The sequence below is a fragment of the Nelumbo lutea genome, chromosome 4 (assembly GCF_056320005.1).
Source record: "Nelumbo lutea isolate HS-2025 chromosome 4, American lotus-T2T, whole genome shotgun sequence".
NCBI lineage: Eukaryota > Viridiplantae > Streptophyta > Magnoliopsida > Proteales > Nelumbonaceae > Nelumbo > Nelumbo lutea.
Window position 1 is genome coordinate 18,603,940 of NC_142687.1, and position 16,093 is coordinate 18,620,032.

Genomic DNA, 16,093 nt, shown 5'->3' on the forward strand with positions numbered 1-16,093 from the left:
CATCACTCTCGGGTCTCTCAGAAGTTGGCTTCCACACCGAATGTTCCGGAGGAAATCGAATAAGGCACACAGATTAGCCTACGTGCATGACTACCTCCGCGGACTTTAGACTAGTTAGGCACGTCACCTGAAGATCTAGGACACGATGCATGAAGCCCACGATAAACAACGCCTATATATAGGCCTCACCTCCAACCTCACAAGGTACATGCACAATTTAGCTCTCACAACTCTCTTATTTCTTTCGCTTTTAGCTCTCTAAAAAATCTCCAATTCGTTGACTTAAGCGTCGGAGTGCCCACTCCGGGTAAAGAAACCCGGGCACTTTGACACTGTTTCCTTGCAGGTCGCCCTAGTAAACTATACAGTTTGTCATTGTTCAGTTAGGCGTCAGAGCCACCTTCCAGTTAAGAACTGTTTAGCTAAGCATCTGAACCACCTTCTAGCTAGGAACTATTCAGCTAAGCGTCAGAGTCACCTTCTGACTAGAAACTGAAACACGCATCGTCAAATAGTATGGAAATTGAGTGAGAGAGTGATGTGACATTGCTTCCATTTCTCATTTTTACAGAATTAAGTTGTTTTACGGTATTGTTACCTCAAGCTACACCCGGGACTGTAAATGTTGCACTTGTGGCTTTGTTATGACCACTCTTATTTTCACAAAACAATGATGAACCCAGATACAGTAATGACAAAGTGAAACATTACAAAGCTGTAAGTACAACATTTACAGCCAAGGAAACACTTTTACAGTATTACTACTAGTACTGTAAAACATGTTTCCGTATCATAGAATATGGGAATTAGGGAGGCACAGTATTGTAAACTTGCATAGTGGATGAATGCCTTTGCTAATAAACATTTACAACCAACCTGCAGTTTGCTTAGCTGCTCTGCCAAGAATAAATCTGGGAGTAACCAGTCAATGGGTATGCAGTGAAAATTCTGGTGGATAGTCTAAGAATCATACAGGTGACTAATCCCATAAGAAGAAATTTAGTCAAAGCCATATGGTTTTCAGTTTTGTGGTCCATCTCCATTGTCCAGGTTTGAAAAGAATAGACATAGTAGAATGCTCCTCAAAATATCTCTCGTCATTTACGGTGAGATGTTCCCAAATGCACAGTGTGTGGCAAGAGTTTATGGGTAGGAGATCCAGAGTTGAGACACATCCAGCCAACACGAATTTTCTTTTTCTCCATCTCAAAATTGGATTACAAAGCCCAAAAATGAGAGGTAAAATTGAAAAGACTTCGAAGCCCAACAAACCCACCCAGGCCAAAGTAAATCTGTCAAAGCCCACACACGTCAAGCCCATTCCGATTTGTGTAGGGTTTAATTTAGGGTGGGCTTGGGTTGGTATATAATATATGATGGACGGATGAGATGCGACGCGGGAAGCTTGGGATACATTTTTTTTTCAGATAATTTTATTAATTTAATATAAGCAAAAAATTGTTTTTAATTTTTTACTAGGTCGTGAAAGAAACTTGGGAAATTAAAGAAAAAAAATGAAAACTAGTATAACAATGCCATGAGCCCATGACAATTGCAATTTCAAAATAATCCATCACACTGAGGACTGTCCCGATTAGCCACGTCTACGATGCTATGAGCCCATGACCCATTGACCCCTCCAGGTTCCACCATTGCACCTTACTTTTATTTATTTTTTCTCTTTGTATTATTTTATTATTTTTTTGCCACGTGGCTACTGTGACAAAAGTAAACAGAACCGGTTTAATTTGGGATATAAGCCTATAACATATTATCATCAACCAGCCTTCCCTTTCTGTCCTTGGTATTGGTAGATAGCCCCATTTAATGGATAAGACTATTTGTCAATTTGATGGAAACATCTCAGAAGTCTCTTTAAGTTTAAGTTTGTTCCATTGAACTCTTCATAGTTTTGGCTTTTGGGCATCATTCAACCGGAGAGCCCACATGGTCGCCAACGTTGATTTCCAATTCCAATTTGACACCTTTTGAGAAATGAAAAAGTAAACTAGTCGTCTAGTAGGAAATTAATATAATATCATGAGCGGTCAAAATCGTTCCAGCGGAAAAAGCAAAATAAACCGGTCAAAATTTGGGTTTTTACTTGCTCTTCCGTTCCGCGTTTGAGAATGAATGGGCATTCGTTGGGGTTTGAACGTCCAGTTCAGAGAAAAGTATTATATTATAGACATGAGCGCCGCCCCCCCCCGCCCTCCCAATGACCAGACTATGCTAAGAGCCTAAGACTTGTCTGCTTGCTTTACAGGGGAAATGCTAAATACAAAACATTTTCTTCTTTTTTAAAGAAAATGTTTACATATTCTGCAAAATATCCAGACACAGAATCTGGAATACCGAATGCCTTTCAATATTGTAATTAATGATCATAGCTGAAAGGAAGTGGCACTGACTTGAATGCACGAAATTTCCCAACATTATTTAGGTGCTCGTTTTCCAATCTGTGTCAATTAATCATCCAACTTTCATTAGTGAAATGTGGGCTTATGAAAAGCAGAAAAGGAAAACTGAAATGTGTTGCTCGGATCTTATTGATATATGATGTTACCTCTGCCAGCCAGTTTGTAGATATGAGATGTAACATACCTGAAGAAATTCCATATCCCACGGCGAAGGATCTCCAAGCAAGCAACAACGGCTGTAACAGCAGTTCTGTGTAGGAAGAACACTTCATAAAAACCCAACACTGACTGCATCCAGGCTAATCTCAGTAAAATGTTCATCACCTGCATCCATTAATTAAGAAGAGAAAAATGTCAAAAGAAATAGTCATGGAAATCTTGGTACTGCTGCTTTGACAAATCTTTGATTACCATGGCTACAAAATAGACAGCTTTATGAGGTACAAGGAGCTTGTCCCTCAGCCAACGATTTCTTGAATTCCTTTGCAGAAGGCCACAATCAATCACAATGTCCCAGTATGTAGTGGCAATTGTAGCAATGGCTGAACTGGCTGCAGCCATGATCTTTAGAGTCGATCCCTTTTTCAAATCATAAGCTATTCTCATGACAACTGCAATGATCGTTGACAAGCTTTTCAATGCATTATATCCATGCATTGCATCTTTCTCCTCAACCAAGCGTCGAAGGCACTAAAAAGGTACAACTTTATTAGCCGAAGCATAATATACAGAGTTACAGACATTTCATGAGAATGTAAGACAGAGGGAGCTACCTGAAGGAAGCGAATCCAGAAGGGGATTACTGCTACAATGAAAGATAAGGTGTTGAAAACATCGCTGCGATTGCACTTGTTCATTCTCTTTGTGAAGTCTCCCCAACCATAGTAACAGATGTAGAATTGCAAGCTTCTGAGGGCCTGAACCTGAAATGACATAACCATGAATGCTTGTTAGCTATTACAAAGTACTGAATATGTACAATTATATACTGCTACTTCATACATGTGCCAAACAAAAACCAATACTACTGAAAAATGTTTTTAAACCAACAAAAGAATAGAGATAACAAATTAAGGCATTCTCTAGATAACTGCAGACAAAAAGAACTACTGTGGGAATCACACGTGTTTCTAATGGAGATATGTGTCCATGCTCCGGATGCATTTACATATAAATGCAGTACAGGTTTATACTTCAAACATCTTGGAGTGGCAGAGTATCCATGGTTTTAAAACATTCTAGGAAGCTCTGTTCTAATTCTAATTACTGTATGTATGAGTTTCAAGAATCAAGATGTTGATGTTGAACCTGGCTAATAAACTGATCTGCCAAGAAATAATCTGGGAGTGTAACCTGCAAAAGAAATGAAAATGAAAATTAAAATCTCAGTATTGATTTCTCTATCCAGGTCCATCAATTCCTTTTTCTTGTTACCTTGTAGAGAGGAGCGCAAATGCAATGTAATGCACATCGGAGAAGAAAGATGCGACTTGAACGATATATTATGTTGAAAGGACAAAACATTATAAGAATCACAACCTGCAAAAAATAAATACCAGTAGTCATTGTTAGGCAAATGCAATCCCATCTCATCTAACTAGAAAGGACACTAGGATTCAGAGTTTCCATATAATTACCACTAAATACAACCCTGATTATGTCCTTCATGCATCTTCTTCTGTATATTAGTTCATGAAGCACATATTCAGGAAAGATTTGTTTCAACAGGTATGGAAAAAAACTATGCAAGTAGTTCATATTAGCAGACAATTTTAAGAGTCGTCTTGTTTTATTTCTCTTATAAATATATGGCCATATGACATGGCAGGTAGATCTAGTAAGAAAAATACAATTGTTGACACTAAGGACTACAAATTGTCACAGGCTTAATCCATATATCAACAGGAGAGTGAGAAGCTTAGCTTCCATAAGAAACATACAGCGACTAGGCCCAAGGGAACTAATTCAGTTAATGCCTTGAAGCTCTGTGTTTTTGGGTCCATTTCCATGTCTAAGTTGGAGATGACACCGGCTAATGAAAGTACGGCAAGGCCCGCACTGAGAAAGAAGACCTCTCTGTAGCCTAACTCTGTTCCTTGCTTAAAGCCAAATATAAATGGATAATTGACACGATAACGCCTCCAAAAGAATATATTAGCAGAGTACATAATCATATGTAGAACAATGAATCCGAACAAACTGCAACAAAATAAGATTACTTATTAAATTGAGAAATGAATTAGCTGGAAACACTATAAAGGGTAAGAAGATACAATGAAAGAGACTTTATTCTACCTTCCGATAATGAAGCAATTTAAGTTTGAAGCAATTAAACTTAAATTGCTTTTTAATCCATAAGTTAAATTTAAGTTTGAAGCAGTTAAACTTGATGCAGTAGAGAAATGGTAGAATTTTGCAACAGTGAAATGAATTTTATGTAAACTCCTTAGACCAACCTGTAAAGTGGAAACATGTTTTCCATGTATTGACCGCGCCCGGGACTCTTAAAGATATTTCTTGCATGTATGAGCACGGTTATAGCCACTATGAGAGCCACTGAGCAACCAGAAAAGAAGCCTGCAAAACAATAAACAGATCAACAAATTTATTTTTATTAGACCATTGAGATGGAAATGAAATATCAACTGATCATCTTTGCTTAGATGCATACATCATATTTTACTATCTTATAAAAAGAGGTTACTCGTTCTATTTGGTCTTACCCAAGGAAAATGTTATTCTATGCCTTTCTCTCTTTGCTTGTGGCCTTAAATTTTTCATTCCTTTTCTACGATTTCCATTTGAAAAATGCTTGATGAAGGTAGTTTCCACCCTCTCCATGACCCTGCTGATCTGCAAAAGTATATGGTAGGAAAGTTAACGAAAATACAGAATATCATCAAAGCAATGAAATTCAGATATGTACATCATTTGGTTCATTGTATTAACTGATATAGAGGGTCTTTGGAGGGGGATGTGTTTCAAATCAGGAATCCACCTCCCTGATCCTGCATCATTTCTTTCAAAAATATATTTGATCGAAACAAGCTGATTGCAGAAATGTTTCACTTTTCAATGTGCCACATCATAATGGTGATTCAAGGATTATCTTTCTTCCTGAAATTCTAGGCAACTCATTGCAGAAATGTTTCTACCTGAATTAACATCACCTACAGAATGTATTCCCATTCTGCATGAAAATGGTGATAATGTGAAACCCATTAATCCCAAACACCACCATAAACATACCTTATTGGTAAGCTGAAATGCATTTATTTAAATAGTATCTAAAACAATATTAACTGTGCATGCTATGCTCCCAAAATTCATAAGGAGTGCATAAGCCTAACCTCATCAGAGCTTCCAATGTAAGAATCATCTACCATCTTTAAGTAAGTCTTCGATGCATTCCTTGAAGTAATCTGCAATATGACAATAATCAGTAGAAAATAATGAAAATCTCTCATTCCTGATAACTATTACTAACCACATCTGTGAAAGTCAAACACAAGTTCATCTAAGCCTGCCCATGTATAAGTAATTAAATTGACTATATATTTTATGAACTGAGATCAATGAATGTAAATCTGAACAAGCATAAGATGAAACAGCCAGTCTCCTGGAATAAGTTAAGTAAATTGAAAAGAACAGTAGTTAGTTTTCAAGAATCTGACCTTGTCATACTTCTTCATGATCTTGGAGAATGCCAAGAGATTAAGAAAGCTGAAATATCAATGAGTGAAGAGGTCATGCACACGCAAAAGAAAGAAATTAGCCTATTCCAGTTCATAGATATAAAAAAAAACTTCTGAAGACATGTATCTTCTTGGGTCAAAAGAACCCTTGATAATTGATATCATAGTCTTGATCATTACAATCAGAGCATGACATTTGTTTACGGTTTTTGTTATCATTCCTTGGGAGGAAATATAATAAGCAAAGAAAATACTGTTACCTGTAGCTTTTTAGAAGTCGAAGCTTTTGGTAGAATTCACTAAACGCTGCTTTCATTTGTTCTTCTACATTCCTCAGCTCCTTCCTGCTAAATGTCAAGTCAGTCTTGGAATCCATGAGGAAGCCTTTCAAAGTCGACCGCGGAGTTTCAGGCATGATATTGATCTTCACATTCTTCAAGACCTCTACAAGGGGTGCTTTATAGTTATAAGTTATATTCTTCTTTCCTCCACCGATGTTCTTGTGGTTGTTCTCTTGTGCTTCTTCAGTGGCTCTAACGTGCAGATTTTCCAGACGCTGTTCACCCTTCAACTCAATTTCTTGTATAACAGCCATGGGGGCTGGACCTTCACAAAGCAAAGAAAAAAATCCCAAGGGTACGTATATGGGTCATCACCACTTTCAGTAATTAACATGGTAGCGATGATGAAGAGGCCAATTCAAATCATCCATCAGAAATGCAGCCCTGTGGATCAGTTGGGTGTTGGGTCGCAAAGTCTTAAAGCTTTCATTTACCACATGAAATCCCAGTGGCCTCAGGACAATCTGGAGACCCCTCAAACGCCGGTGTTTGGTGTAAAACACTGGCGTGTTCACGTTTCATTGGGCGGCATGCAACCACTGTCCCAATGAAATACAAACACACCAATATTTAAGAGAAAAAAAAAATATCAGTTCATGTATTTTGTTCTTTCATCTGATGTGTTGAATTTTATTGTGTCGTATGCAACCACAGTCGCAGCAGGTGTGTTCTTTATGAAGAAACGGTTTGATTCACATGGATTTTAATTGTTAAATCCATGTTATTGGAAAGCATAAAACTTTTTAAAAACAAGGAGACATGGCCCTATGGCCCCTATCATTTACTGTGAATTCGACCTCTCTAAGAGTACTTTGAATGATAATTCATTAAGCGCTCGTGACCTTTGTAACTTTGTTGGCAAGCCAATCAGTGGCTTGGTTGCCTTTTCTCCAAATCTCAGTTTGGAAGGAGTATAAATGCAAAACCTTGTATTTTGTATGTATACTGTGCATATATATAACTTGTTCTGCTCTCCTCTTTTAATTTTTGGGTAATAGCATATAAGGGCAACTTTTGGGGTTTAATATCAATAAAAGTAATATATTTAAAAAAATTTCAAAAATAGTTTAACTTTTTAAAAATAATATCAACATAGGGCAAAAACACTGTTCATCTTTTTCTTGCCATTTGTTCACCAGAGCCATCGTCCGCCACCGCCCGCCGCCGTCTCCGCCCACCTCCACCTCCGCCCACCCGTCACCGGAGGCAGAGGCGGGTGGCGCCAGACGGTGGCTCTAATGAACAAATGGCAAGAAGAAGAAAATGAACAGTGTTTTTGCCCTTTATTGATATTATTTTTAAAAAGTTAACATATTTTTGAAATTTTTTTAAATATATTACTTTTATTGATATTAAACCTCAAAAGTTGCTCTTATATGCTAAAAACCCTTAATTTTTTCTACCTCTTCAAGGGTTTTGCATCTATACCCATGTAATTGGTGGCTTTGGTCATGCTTATTTAGATGTAATCACCCCACCACTTTTCCTATGACATGGCTTTAGCTCTGTGCAAAAACCATGAAATCAAAGCCCCACCCCCAACCACCACCACAAGTTTTTTGTTAAAATCATTAGGTTGTGCTTGGTTTGAAGGAAAAAGTAGGGAAACCTATACAAAGTTTCCCTTTCCTCTCCATATAGTTAGTGAGTGGAGGTAGTGGCAAATATGTAATAAAGTGGGTCATTGGCCCTCCAAAACAAGCATGAAACTCCCATTAAAATGTTAAGAAGTGCTCTCTAACTCTCTAACTAATTCAGATCTCTTGCCCACAAGAATCCTACCCGCCTAGCACTATAGCTGTACATTAAACATCTCCCCATGAATGGTAACAAGCAAACATTGGAGATGCTCTCAATGTACAGCTGTAATGAGGCGTGGGTAGACGTGAATAGGGTTTTTGTGAGTAGGAGATCTGAACTCCTCTCTAATACCCCTTCACTTAATTCCCAAAATTAAAAAAAAAAATTGTTTATTTTCTTTTAAAAAAGGCTATAATAGAGTCAAACCCTCCCACCCTATTTTTCTCTAAACCCTACTTCCTATACTTCCAATCTCATTTTCTTGCTTTTGCCAAAAAGACAGACCAAGGGAAAAAATAATTTCATGAGTATCCTCCCTCCCTCATTTGCTCCTTATCTATGTATCTATCTATCTACTTGTATTGTTTATGTTACAAATCTCTATAATATAATGTACTTAATATAAATTCTTGGCTCCTCACTGGTGGCAACAATACATCAAATGCCATGGCCATGATTCATAGTTTTAAGCTTTTGGCCCTGAAATAATGTCGTAGTAAAAGTTAACTCCCACTTCCCACCAAAGGCAAATGCTACTTGATCAATCAATCACTACTGTCCGTTGTACCCAATATCTTGAGTCTTGACCCCATGTTTCTGGACCTATGCATGAAGCCCACTATAAAAAGTAAGAAAAATATCTTCTTTATGGCCCATCAGGCCAACTACTGATGATGTCTTGAGTGGACCATAGCATTACCATGGTCTAGGGCCCAACAACTTGGCCCGTGTGACTGTGTCCGACGTTCTATATCCACTGGATACCACCATGGTGAAATGAAGTCCATGGGCCATATTGGGCCATATTGGTTAGACCACAAATGAACACTAATAATAACACGTTGTTAGTCGTGAATTATGTAGAAGGTGGGAGAAAATCGAGAGAAAACTCTTCCAAATTCTTGGCTTTGGAAACAATGCAAAAAAATCAGATGGTTGGAAGTTGGAAGTCTATCTACTTCATTTCATTTTGATTCCTTCTCTAGGCCGCCCGCGATTCTCCTGTTCAACTAACTTTTTTTAAAGTACAACACCACCCACTGCGCTCTGCCCGGCTGCCCCACCTAGAGGCTAGAGCGCCGGCGGACGTTCATCAGTTGGAGGACCTCTGGATAGAGTTATGTATTCTCCGAGCTCCTGCTGTGTTCACTTGTCACTAGTTCCCCGGTCACGGATGGTCACCCCAGTTCAAGTCCTTTCATACTCTTACGCATGCACCAAAAAGACGCAGACGCCCTTGGCGTGTATTGTACGTCTATGATCGATCATTGATCATTGATGGTTAGTCATCGTATCGTACATATGTAATCCCTACTGTACGCTTATACCGCCAAATTAATCTGGAAATTTTCTAAAAAGAAATCAAATTAAGAAGAGGAAAGAATGGAAGAAACACGTACGAGTAGCTCTGGAATTCACCCGAGCAGAAGCCCTTCTCTCCGCCGAAGACGTATCCCAGTTCAATATCGAATCAACAGATTCATTATCAAATGTAAGACCTGGATTCTCCACCATGATCCGGAGGGCAATCAAAGTATCCATTTGTTCATTCAACCCCTCGGCCTCCTTCATCACCTCCTCCACTTTGACCTTGTAAAACTTAATCACCTTGTTGAACTGCTCATCAAGTCTCCTGAAGAAGACGAGCTCGAATTCACCTCCTTCGTCCGACGCCATGAGGAATAAGGTCTCGTAGCGCCCATCTGACCCCTCCCCATGCACTGCATTCATCAGTATCACTTGATCATCCTGATCATCGCCGGAAGCGCCAGACTTGTAATGGCGAGTTAACCCACTGAATGCCCTGTACAAGACCCTCTTCGCTTCAGAGCACCCTTCTCTTTCTCCCCCGTATACGTAGTCTCCCGTCGTTGCTGTCTGAAACGGTGAATATCCTTCAGTATGGTCTTGAGATAATTATAATCCATGTAAGCTTCCTGCCATTCCGGCACCATCTGCGATACAAACTCCCTTCCAAACTTCATCCTTTTTCCTATTTGCCTATTTCTCCTCCCCACCCCCCACTTACTCAGAACACATATATAGAGATCTTTAATATTAATATTAGTGTAAATTTCTTAAACTATTTGAAAATTGACCAGTGCTACCCTTACTGTTTTTAACAATTGACTAATGCTTCCTAATCATTAATGTCTGTAAACATAAATATGAAAATGACTGACTGTTTTACCCTCAATGGTAGATTACTCGGATCTCTCCCTCTCCCTCTCATTCTCTTCGCCGGAACTGCCGAAACCACTAGAACTTGGATGGGACAACAGTAAGACTCCTTACGGCCAGAACTGTAGATCTCTCAGAATCATCGGAACCGCCACTCTTCTCAGGTGCTCTTCTCCGGAATTGTTGTTCTTCTTCGAAATTGCAGAGGTCGGCGCCCCTCTCGTTCTCTTTGAAACCACTGCAACCGCCACTCTTCTCTAGCGCTCTTCTAAAACACCACATCCCGTTCAGCCATCTCCTCAATCGGAGACCCCTTCAGGCACTTCTTCTAAAGCAAACCCATCCTACGTTAATTTATGTCTCTCTATTATCACTTTCGTTGGATTGGATTAGGTTAGGCAACTAAAGTTTTTTTTTTTTTTGTAGGAGAGTCTCGATTTTGATCACAAAGAAGAGATCCTGAGACTCTTTAGGTTTTGATTTTGATCCTGGATAGGAGAGAGGGAAAACAGAGAGAGGGCTTTCGTACAGTTTTGACTTAATTTTTTGGGTGTTTTTTTCCTGAATTTTCTGCTTCTTTTTCTGTTGATTCATTCTGTTATCGCCAATAGAGCAAAATATTCTTCTGACTACACAACTATCTTTTGATGACTTAGGAGATGCAAAGGCTTGGCCTCTTGGGTTCCGATTCCACACTACTATCTTCTAATGATTTTGGAGATGCAAAGGAACTGGTCCTCTATTATCTAAAGATGAAAATGTGTGGACGTCGAATCCAGTTCAATGTAATCATAGAAATCGACGTCTACAAGTGGGATCCTGAAGAATTACCAAGTATCATCATATTTTCTCTCCCCGTCTCTTTCTTATTTGTCTGTAAGGTTGATCGAGTTGAGACTGTCGATTTTCACTGTACTGGGATTCAGATTGACCATAAGTTCCCCTTTCTTATCGATCTACCCTTATTGTTACTATTTTAGTTTTGGCATCCAAGATCTTTAACCATCACTCTTATCATTAGAATCTCTGATTGGGAGAACTTGATCGATGGTTTTACCAATCAAATGCTTTCTTTTTTCATTTAGTCAATTGCAGAGATGGTTTTTTAGGAATGGAGGTGGGAAGGGTATTTTCTGGATTTTGATAAATATATTAGTCACATGATATCACATGTAATAAAAATTTAACTAATATTAACGATAAGGTAGAGTTAGTCAATTGTTAAAAACAATAAGAATAACATTAGTCAATTTTCAAAGAATAAAGATACATTTAGTCAGTTAATTAAACTATAAGAATAATTTAAAAAATTTACCCTTCATATTAATATTATAGAGATGAGCATTGGACTATTAATTATATATGAAGGTCTCCACTCCAATCTCCAAATCTCCTATTTGATATAATAAAGGGGTTTTTATAGTTCAATCCAACATTGATATAAATTGGTTGCTTGGAGCCTTGAACCAACATTGATTTGTTTACCCAATGGCCAATCCTCAACAAAAGAATAAGAAAAAGGAAAAGAGAAAAATAGACAAAGGAAGGAGGCGTACAGCACAGGGTAAGCTTGTGCACAGGGACAGCTGTGTCCTGTGTGTACGATTTCAAATTTCAAGTGAGTAGGAAATTGAAATGTTATAATCCAGGTATGGAATTGACACCTGATCCTGATGGGACGCCGCTTATTGAATCAATTTTTTTTTCCGTTAATTATGGCTGGGTGTTACATCATTGCTTTGCCTTAGAGTTTAGATGGCCCATCCATTGAAATCAAGCTGCTCACCATTTAATAATATCAACAACAACAAAAAAAAAAAGATACAGGTTAAAAGCCACTCACAAAGTCACTCTTCAGTGCATTCCACAACAATTAAAGCATCCAGTAATCACTTGACACGGTCTCTCTTTAAAAGGAGAAACAGTCAAAAGAAAATAGGGCCCGGCTTTTGATATCACCTCATCAAGTCAAGCCTTATTATTAGAACCAGTATGAAGATAATACCCACTTCCACTTTCTTTTGATGGGTGAAGAAATAATACAATACACTACTCTACCATCAGCTGAAACCGGATTATTATTATAAATAATAATTCCTCCAATTTTTTTTTATTGGGTGAAAAAAAAATAACAAAGAAGAAAAAAGTCAGATCAGCTGGTATGATACTCAACTCCCCATATTTTTAACCAATCAAAAGTGACTTGTTGATATATTAGTTAGTTCGCTTTAACATTGATGTGGTATCAATTTCCACGATCATCGATTTAGAGAAAAAACGGTTATTATTGGTAATGCATGGCACCAAATATTAAAAAAAAAAGAAAGCTCACATTACCGAGTTTTCAGTATTTGTCGGTTCAGCCAACGTATAACCATAGCCTTGAGCTAAAGTTAAGGATAATTAATCATAACAGACGTTCAGGCCATGACCCATGAGATGAGGCCAACTGGCCAGTGAACTGCTCAGCCCAAACTATAAGCCTAAGCAAGAGCCGGGTTGGATTGAGATAGACATACGAAGGTTCAGTGGGTCCCAGACTAACCATGTTGGATATGTAGAGTTGTTTTCCGACATAAAAGTTAAACTGCTGTAACCTAATATTTGGGAGAAAGTCAAATGCAAGACAGCTAGATATAGGTGTTTTTTTTGGGATATTGTAACGAATTCTCTGTTTCAATGAGGTTATATTTTGATTTATAAGAGAAACAAAAAGGTTGAGGAAATTTTTATAAAATTTCTCATAAACTTTTTCTCCACTCTCTCTAGAGGTGGCAATTTTCCTCATCCCCGATGGGGTCGGATATCAGGGACACTTTGGCGGGGTTGGGGTCGGGGATGGGGCGGTCCCAGAATCCCTGATCGGGTTCGGGGACGGGAATGGGGAATGCAATCCTTGCCCTGACCCGTCCCCGATTAATATTATAATTATAAATTATATATTATATTATATAATTTTAATAATTATTAATTTATTCGTAAAACAGTAAAACATAAACATTCGAAGAAAACCCTTCGACTAAAATTTTAAAAATCGATCGAGTCTTCGACAAAGAGAAGAGACAAGAGAGGCGACTGAACTAGTAAACCCTAACTTTGTCTTTGTCGCCGATTAGCCAATCGTCAACCGCCATCACTGACTGTCACCATTGCCCACTTGCCCGTCGGACATCGAACAGAGGAGAGGAAGAGATACTCAAGTCTCGAGTCTCGACAGAGGCCAGAGAACTAAGAGAAGAGATACTCAAAGAACAAAGATCTTCCTTCAACCTTTGTCATTATCGCCAACTGCCATCGCTGTCACCCTTCGGACTCTCTCTCATCGTCGACGTAAATTCTCGCAACGGTCCTCTCTCTTGGGGGGTGATTTGGGGGTTGGAGTCGGGGATGGGGAATGTAATCCCAACCCCGTTGCCATTCCTAACTCTCTCTTGTTTTCTATAAAATAAACACAACCAAGGGATTTTCATGCAAAACTAAAATGGGAAGGATACAAGGGAGGTTTGTAAAAAAGTGGGACCAACAGAGATGGCATGACTAATTTTGTCTTTTACTCTTTTCATGGGTGCTACAAAGAGTTGCACGAAAGTATCCTTCAAAAAAGTAGAAGATAGTAGGAAGGGGTAGATGGGCCCACCGCCCACCTTTACCAATGAACACTGAATCCTGAAAACTTCGACGATGTTACACATAATATTGCATTTCTCTCTTTTTCTCTCTTTTTTTTTTTTTTTTGTTTTTTGTTTAGGGTGTGTTTGATGCAATGCAATTTTATTTGTATTAGTACAAATTTATGGGAATGTAAATGAAAAAAAAGAAGTAAATTTTAGTTTAATTTTACTTTAGATTTTACTTCATTCTATTTTAAGTCTTATTTTACTTTATTTTTACTGCAACCAAATAAAATAAAGTAAAATTTAAAACAAATATAAATCAAAACATGCACCCAAATCAGTTGCACTATCATAGTTTTGCATCAACGCAAATGAATTTGCACTGTAATTAAACACAACCTTAAGCTCAGTTTGGAAAAAGTACAAATACAAATATATACAGTACAATTATTTACAAAATAATATAAGATGAAAAGTTTTGCATTATAGATATTTGTATTTGTACTCCTTCCAAACTGAGCCATACTTTGTATTTTGTGTTTTTTTATATGTATTTATACAGTATATATTTGTATTTTCCAAACTGAGGCTTAGGTTTCATTTGAAAGGAATACAATGTAACGTTTTTACCAATTAATAACGTTATTGTGGTGTATCGTGTAACGTGAAAATGTTACATTAATTGTGATGCATCGTGTACGTTACATTAATTGTGGTGCATCGTGTAACGTGAAAACGTTACATAATTGTGGTGCAAATGATAGCAGTAATGCGAAATTAAGTTTCGGTTTCTTTTTCTAAAGCTGTTTTGATGGTAGACGACTATATAAGCCCATTATTTTTGTCCTCTCACTACTCTCTTTTGCTCACACACCATCTAAAATTGAGAGAAAAGTTATCTTGCTGAGTTGGGGCATCAAGGTGGTCGGACGTGGCTTCAGCTTTGAGACAAAAACTATCTTGCCAAGCAACAAAGACAATGGCCGGAGGTAATTTTGCATGTTTATAAACATGTATTGGATTTATCGTATTTACTTACATATAAATGCAAATGTATAGAATGCAAAACCTTATATTTTGTATTATCTTGTATGTATTTACACTTTACATATTTGCATTTGTACATTTTTCAAACTGAGCCTTATTCTCAATTCTCCATGTACCCCTAATTACGTAGGGTGGCAATTCATGTTGTGATGTTTGTATTCGTGTATTCGTGTCTTATTTGAAATAGGTTATTTAGACATATGGATTGATTTAAATATGATATGATTAATCAATCATGTTAAATTTTTAAAAATGAATACGACATGTTTATCATACGAGTAACATTACATGACACACATAAATTGAATTAATATGATTAACATGTTTAATTCTATACCAAATGACACATATAACCCAAATTAACACGAAACCAATATGATTAATCTTTTTAAATTAAATAATAAATAAACTTAAATAGTAAAATAATCATTCAATCATTAATTACCTAAACAAATTCATAAAACCATTCAATGTCATTCTTGTCTATCATATAGTATTCATACAAACATACATGCATGATCTAATACTTGAAATTTTGAGTATAAATATGTCATTTTTAAGTTAATTATGATGAATCCAAACCCACTAATTTTATGTCATATTCAAGTTGTATTCACATGTTGTAATCAAATATTTTGCTTTGATTGGAAAGTTGAGATTACACTATCAAAGTCAATGTCCAAAGCTCCAAACAAGACTCCATGACGTTGGATTGAGGCAAAACACATCTTAGCTAGGAAGCAGATCCTAAGATAATTAATCTATGCATCTCTCTCCCTATTCTATGTTCTCTTGCTTGAGCATTCACGAGACAAATCCTTTACCTCAATTAAATCACAGCTTGATCATCAACAATATATATATATATCAAACAAGACAAATTTCAATACAAGAGACCTACATTTGTGTAAATGGGAGAAAACATAGAGACTAAAATGTTTTCAGTCCATTGTTGAGCCAGCCGATCGATGGGACTACTTAATCCATTTGGACCT

At 37.4% G+C, this 16,093-nt stretch overlaps 1 protein-coding gene and 1 long non-coding RNA gene across 2 annotated transcripts; one reads left to right on the forward strand and one right to left on the reverse strand.

Moving 5' to 3' along the window:
* Window positions 1-2,144: 2,144 nt before the first annotated feature.
* Window positions 2,145-10,377, reverse strand: LOC148854324 (phosphate transporter PHO1 homolog 3-like). The gene is given in 14 exon segments (XM_088982401.1): window positions 2,145-2,459; window positions 2,605-2,744; window positions 2,832-3,110; window positions 3,194-3,343; window positions 3,729-3,773; window positions 3,855-3,959; window positions 4,361-4,619; window positions 4,877-4,997; window positions 5,144-5,273; window positions 5,771-5,842; window positions 6,095-6,143; window positions 6,376-6,721; window positions 9,657-10,067; window positions 10,070-10,377. Coding segments are annotated over 14 exon segments (2,361 nt in total). The 5' UTR covers window positions 10,242-10,377; the 3' UTR covers window positions 2,145-2,377.
* An 82-nt stretch (window positions 10,378-10,459) lies between these two features.
* Window positions 10,460-11,476, forward strand: LOC148854325 (uncharacterized). Its single transcript, XR_016112311.1, has 2 exons — window positions 10,460-10,756; window positions 11,094-11,476. It is a non-coding gene; the product is annotated as an uncharacterized LOC148854325 (long non-coding RNA).
* The last annotated feature ends 4,617 nt before the right edge of the window (window positions 11,477-16,093 follow it).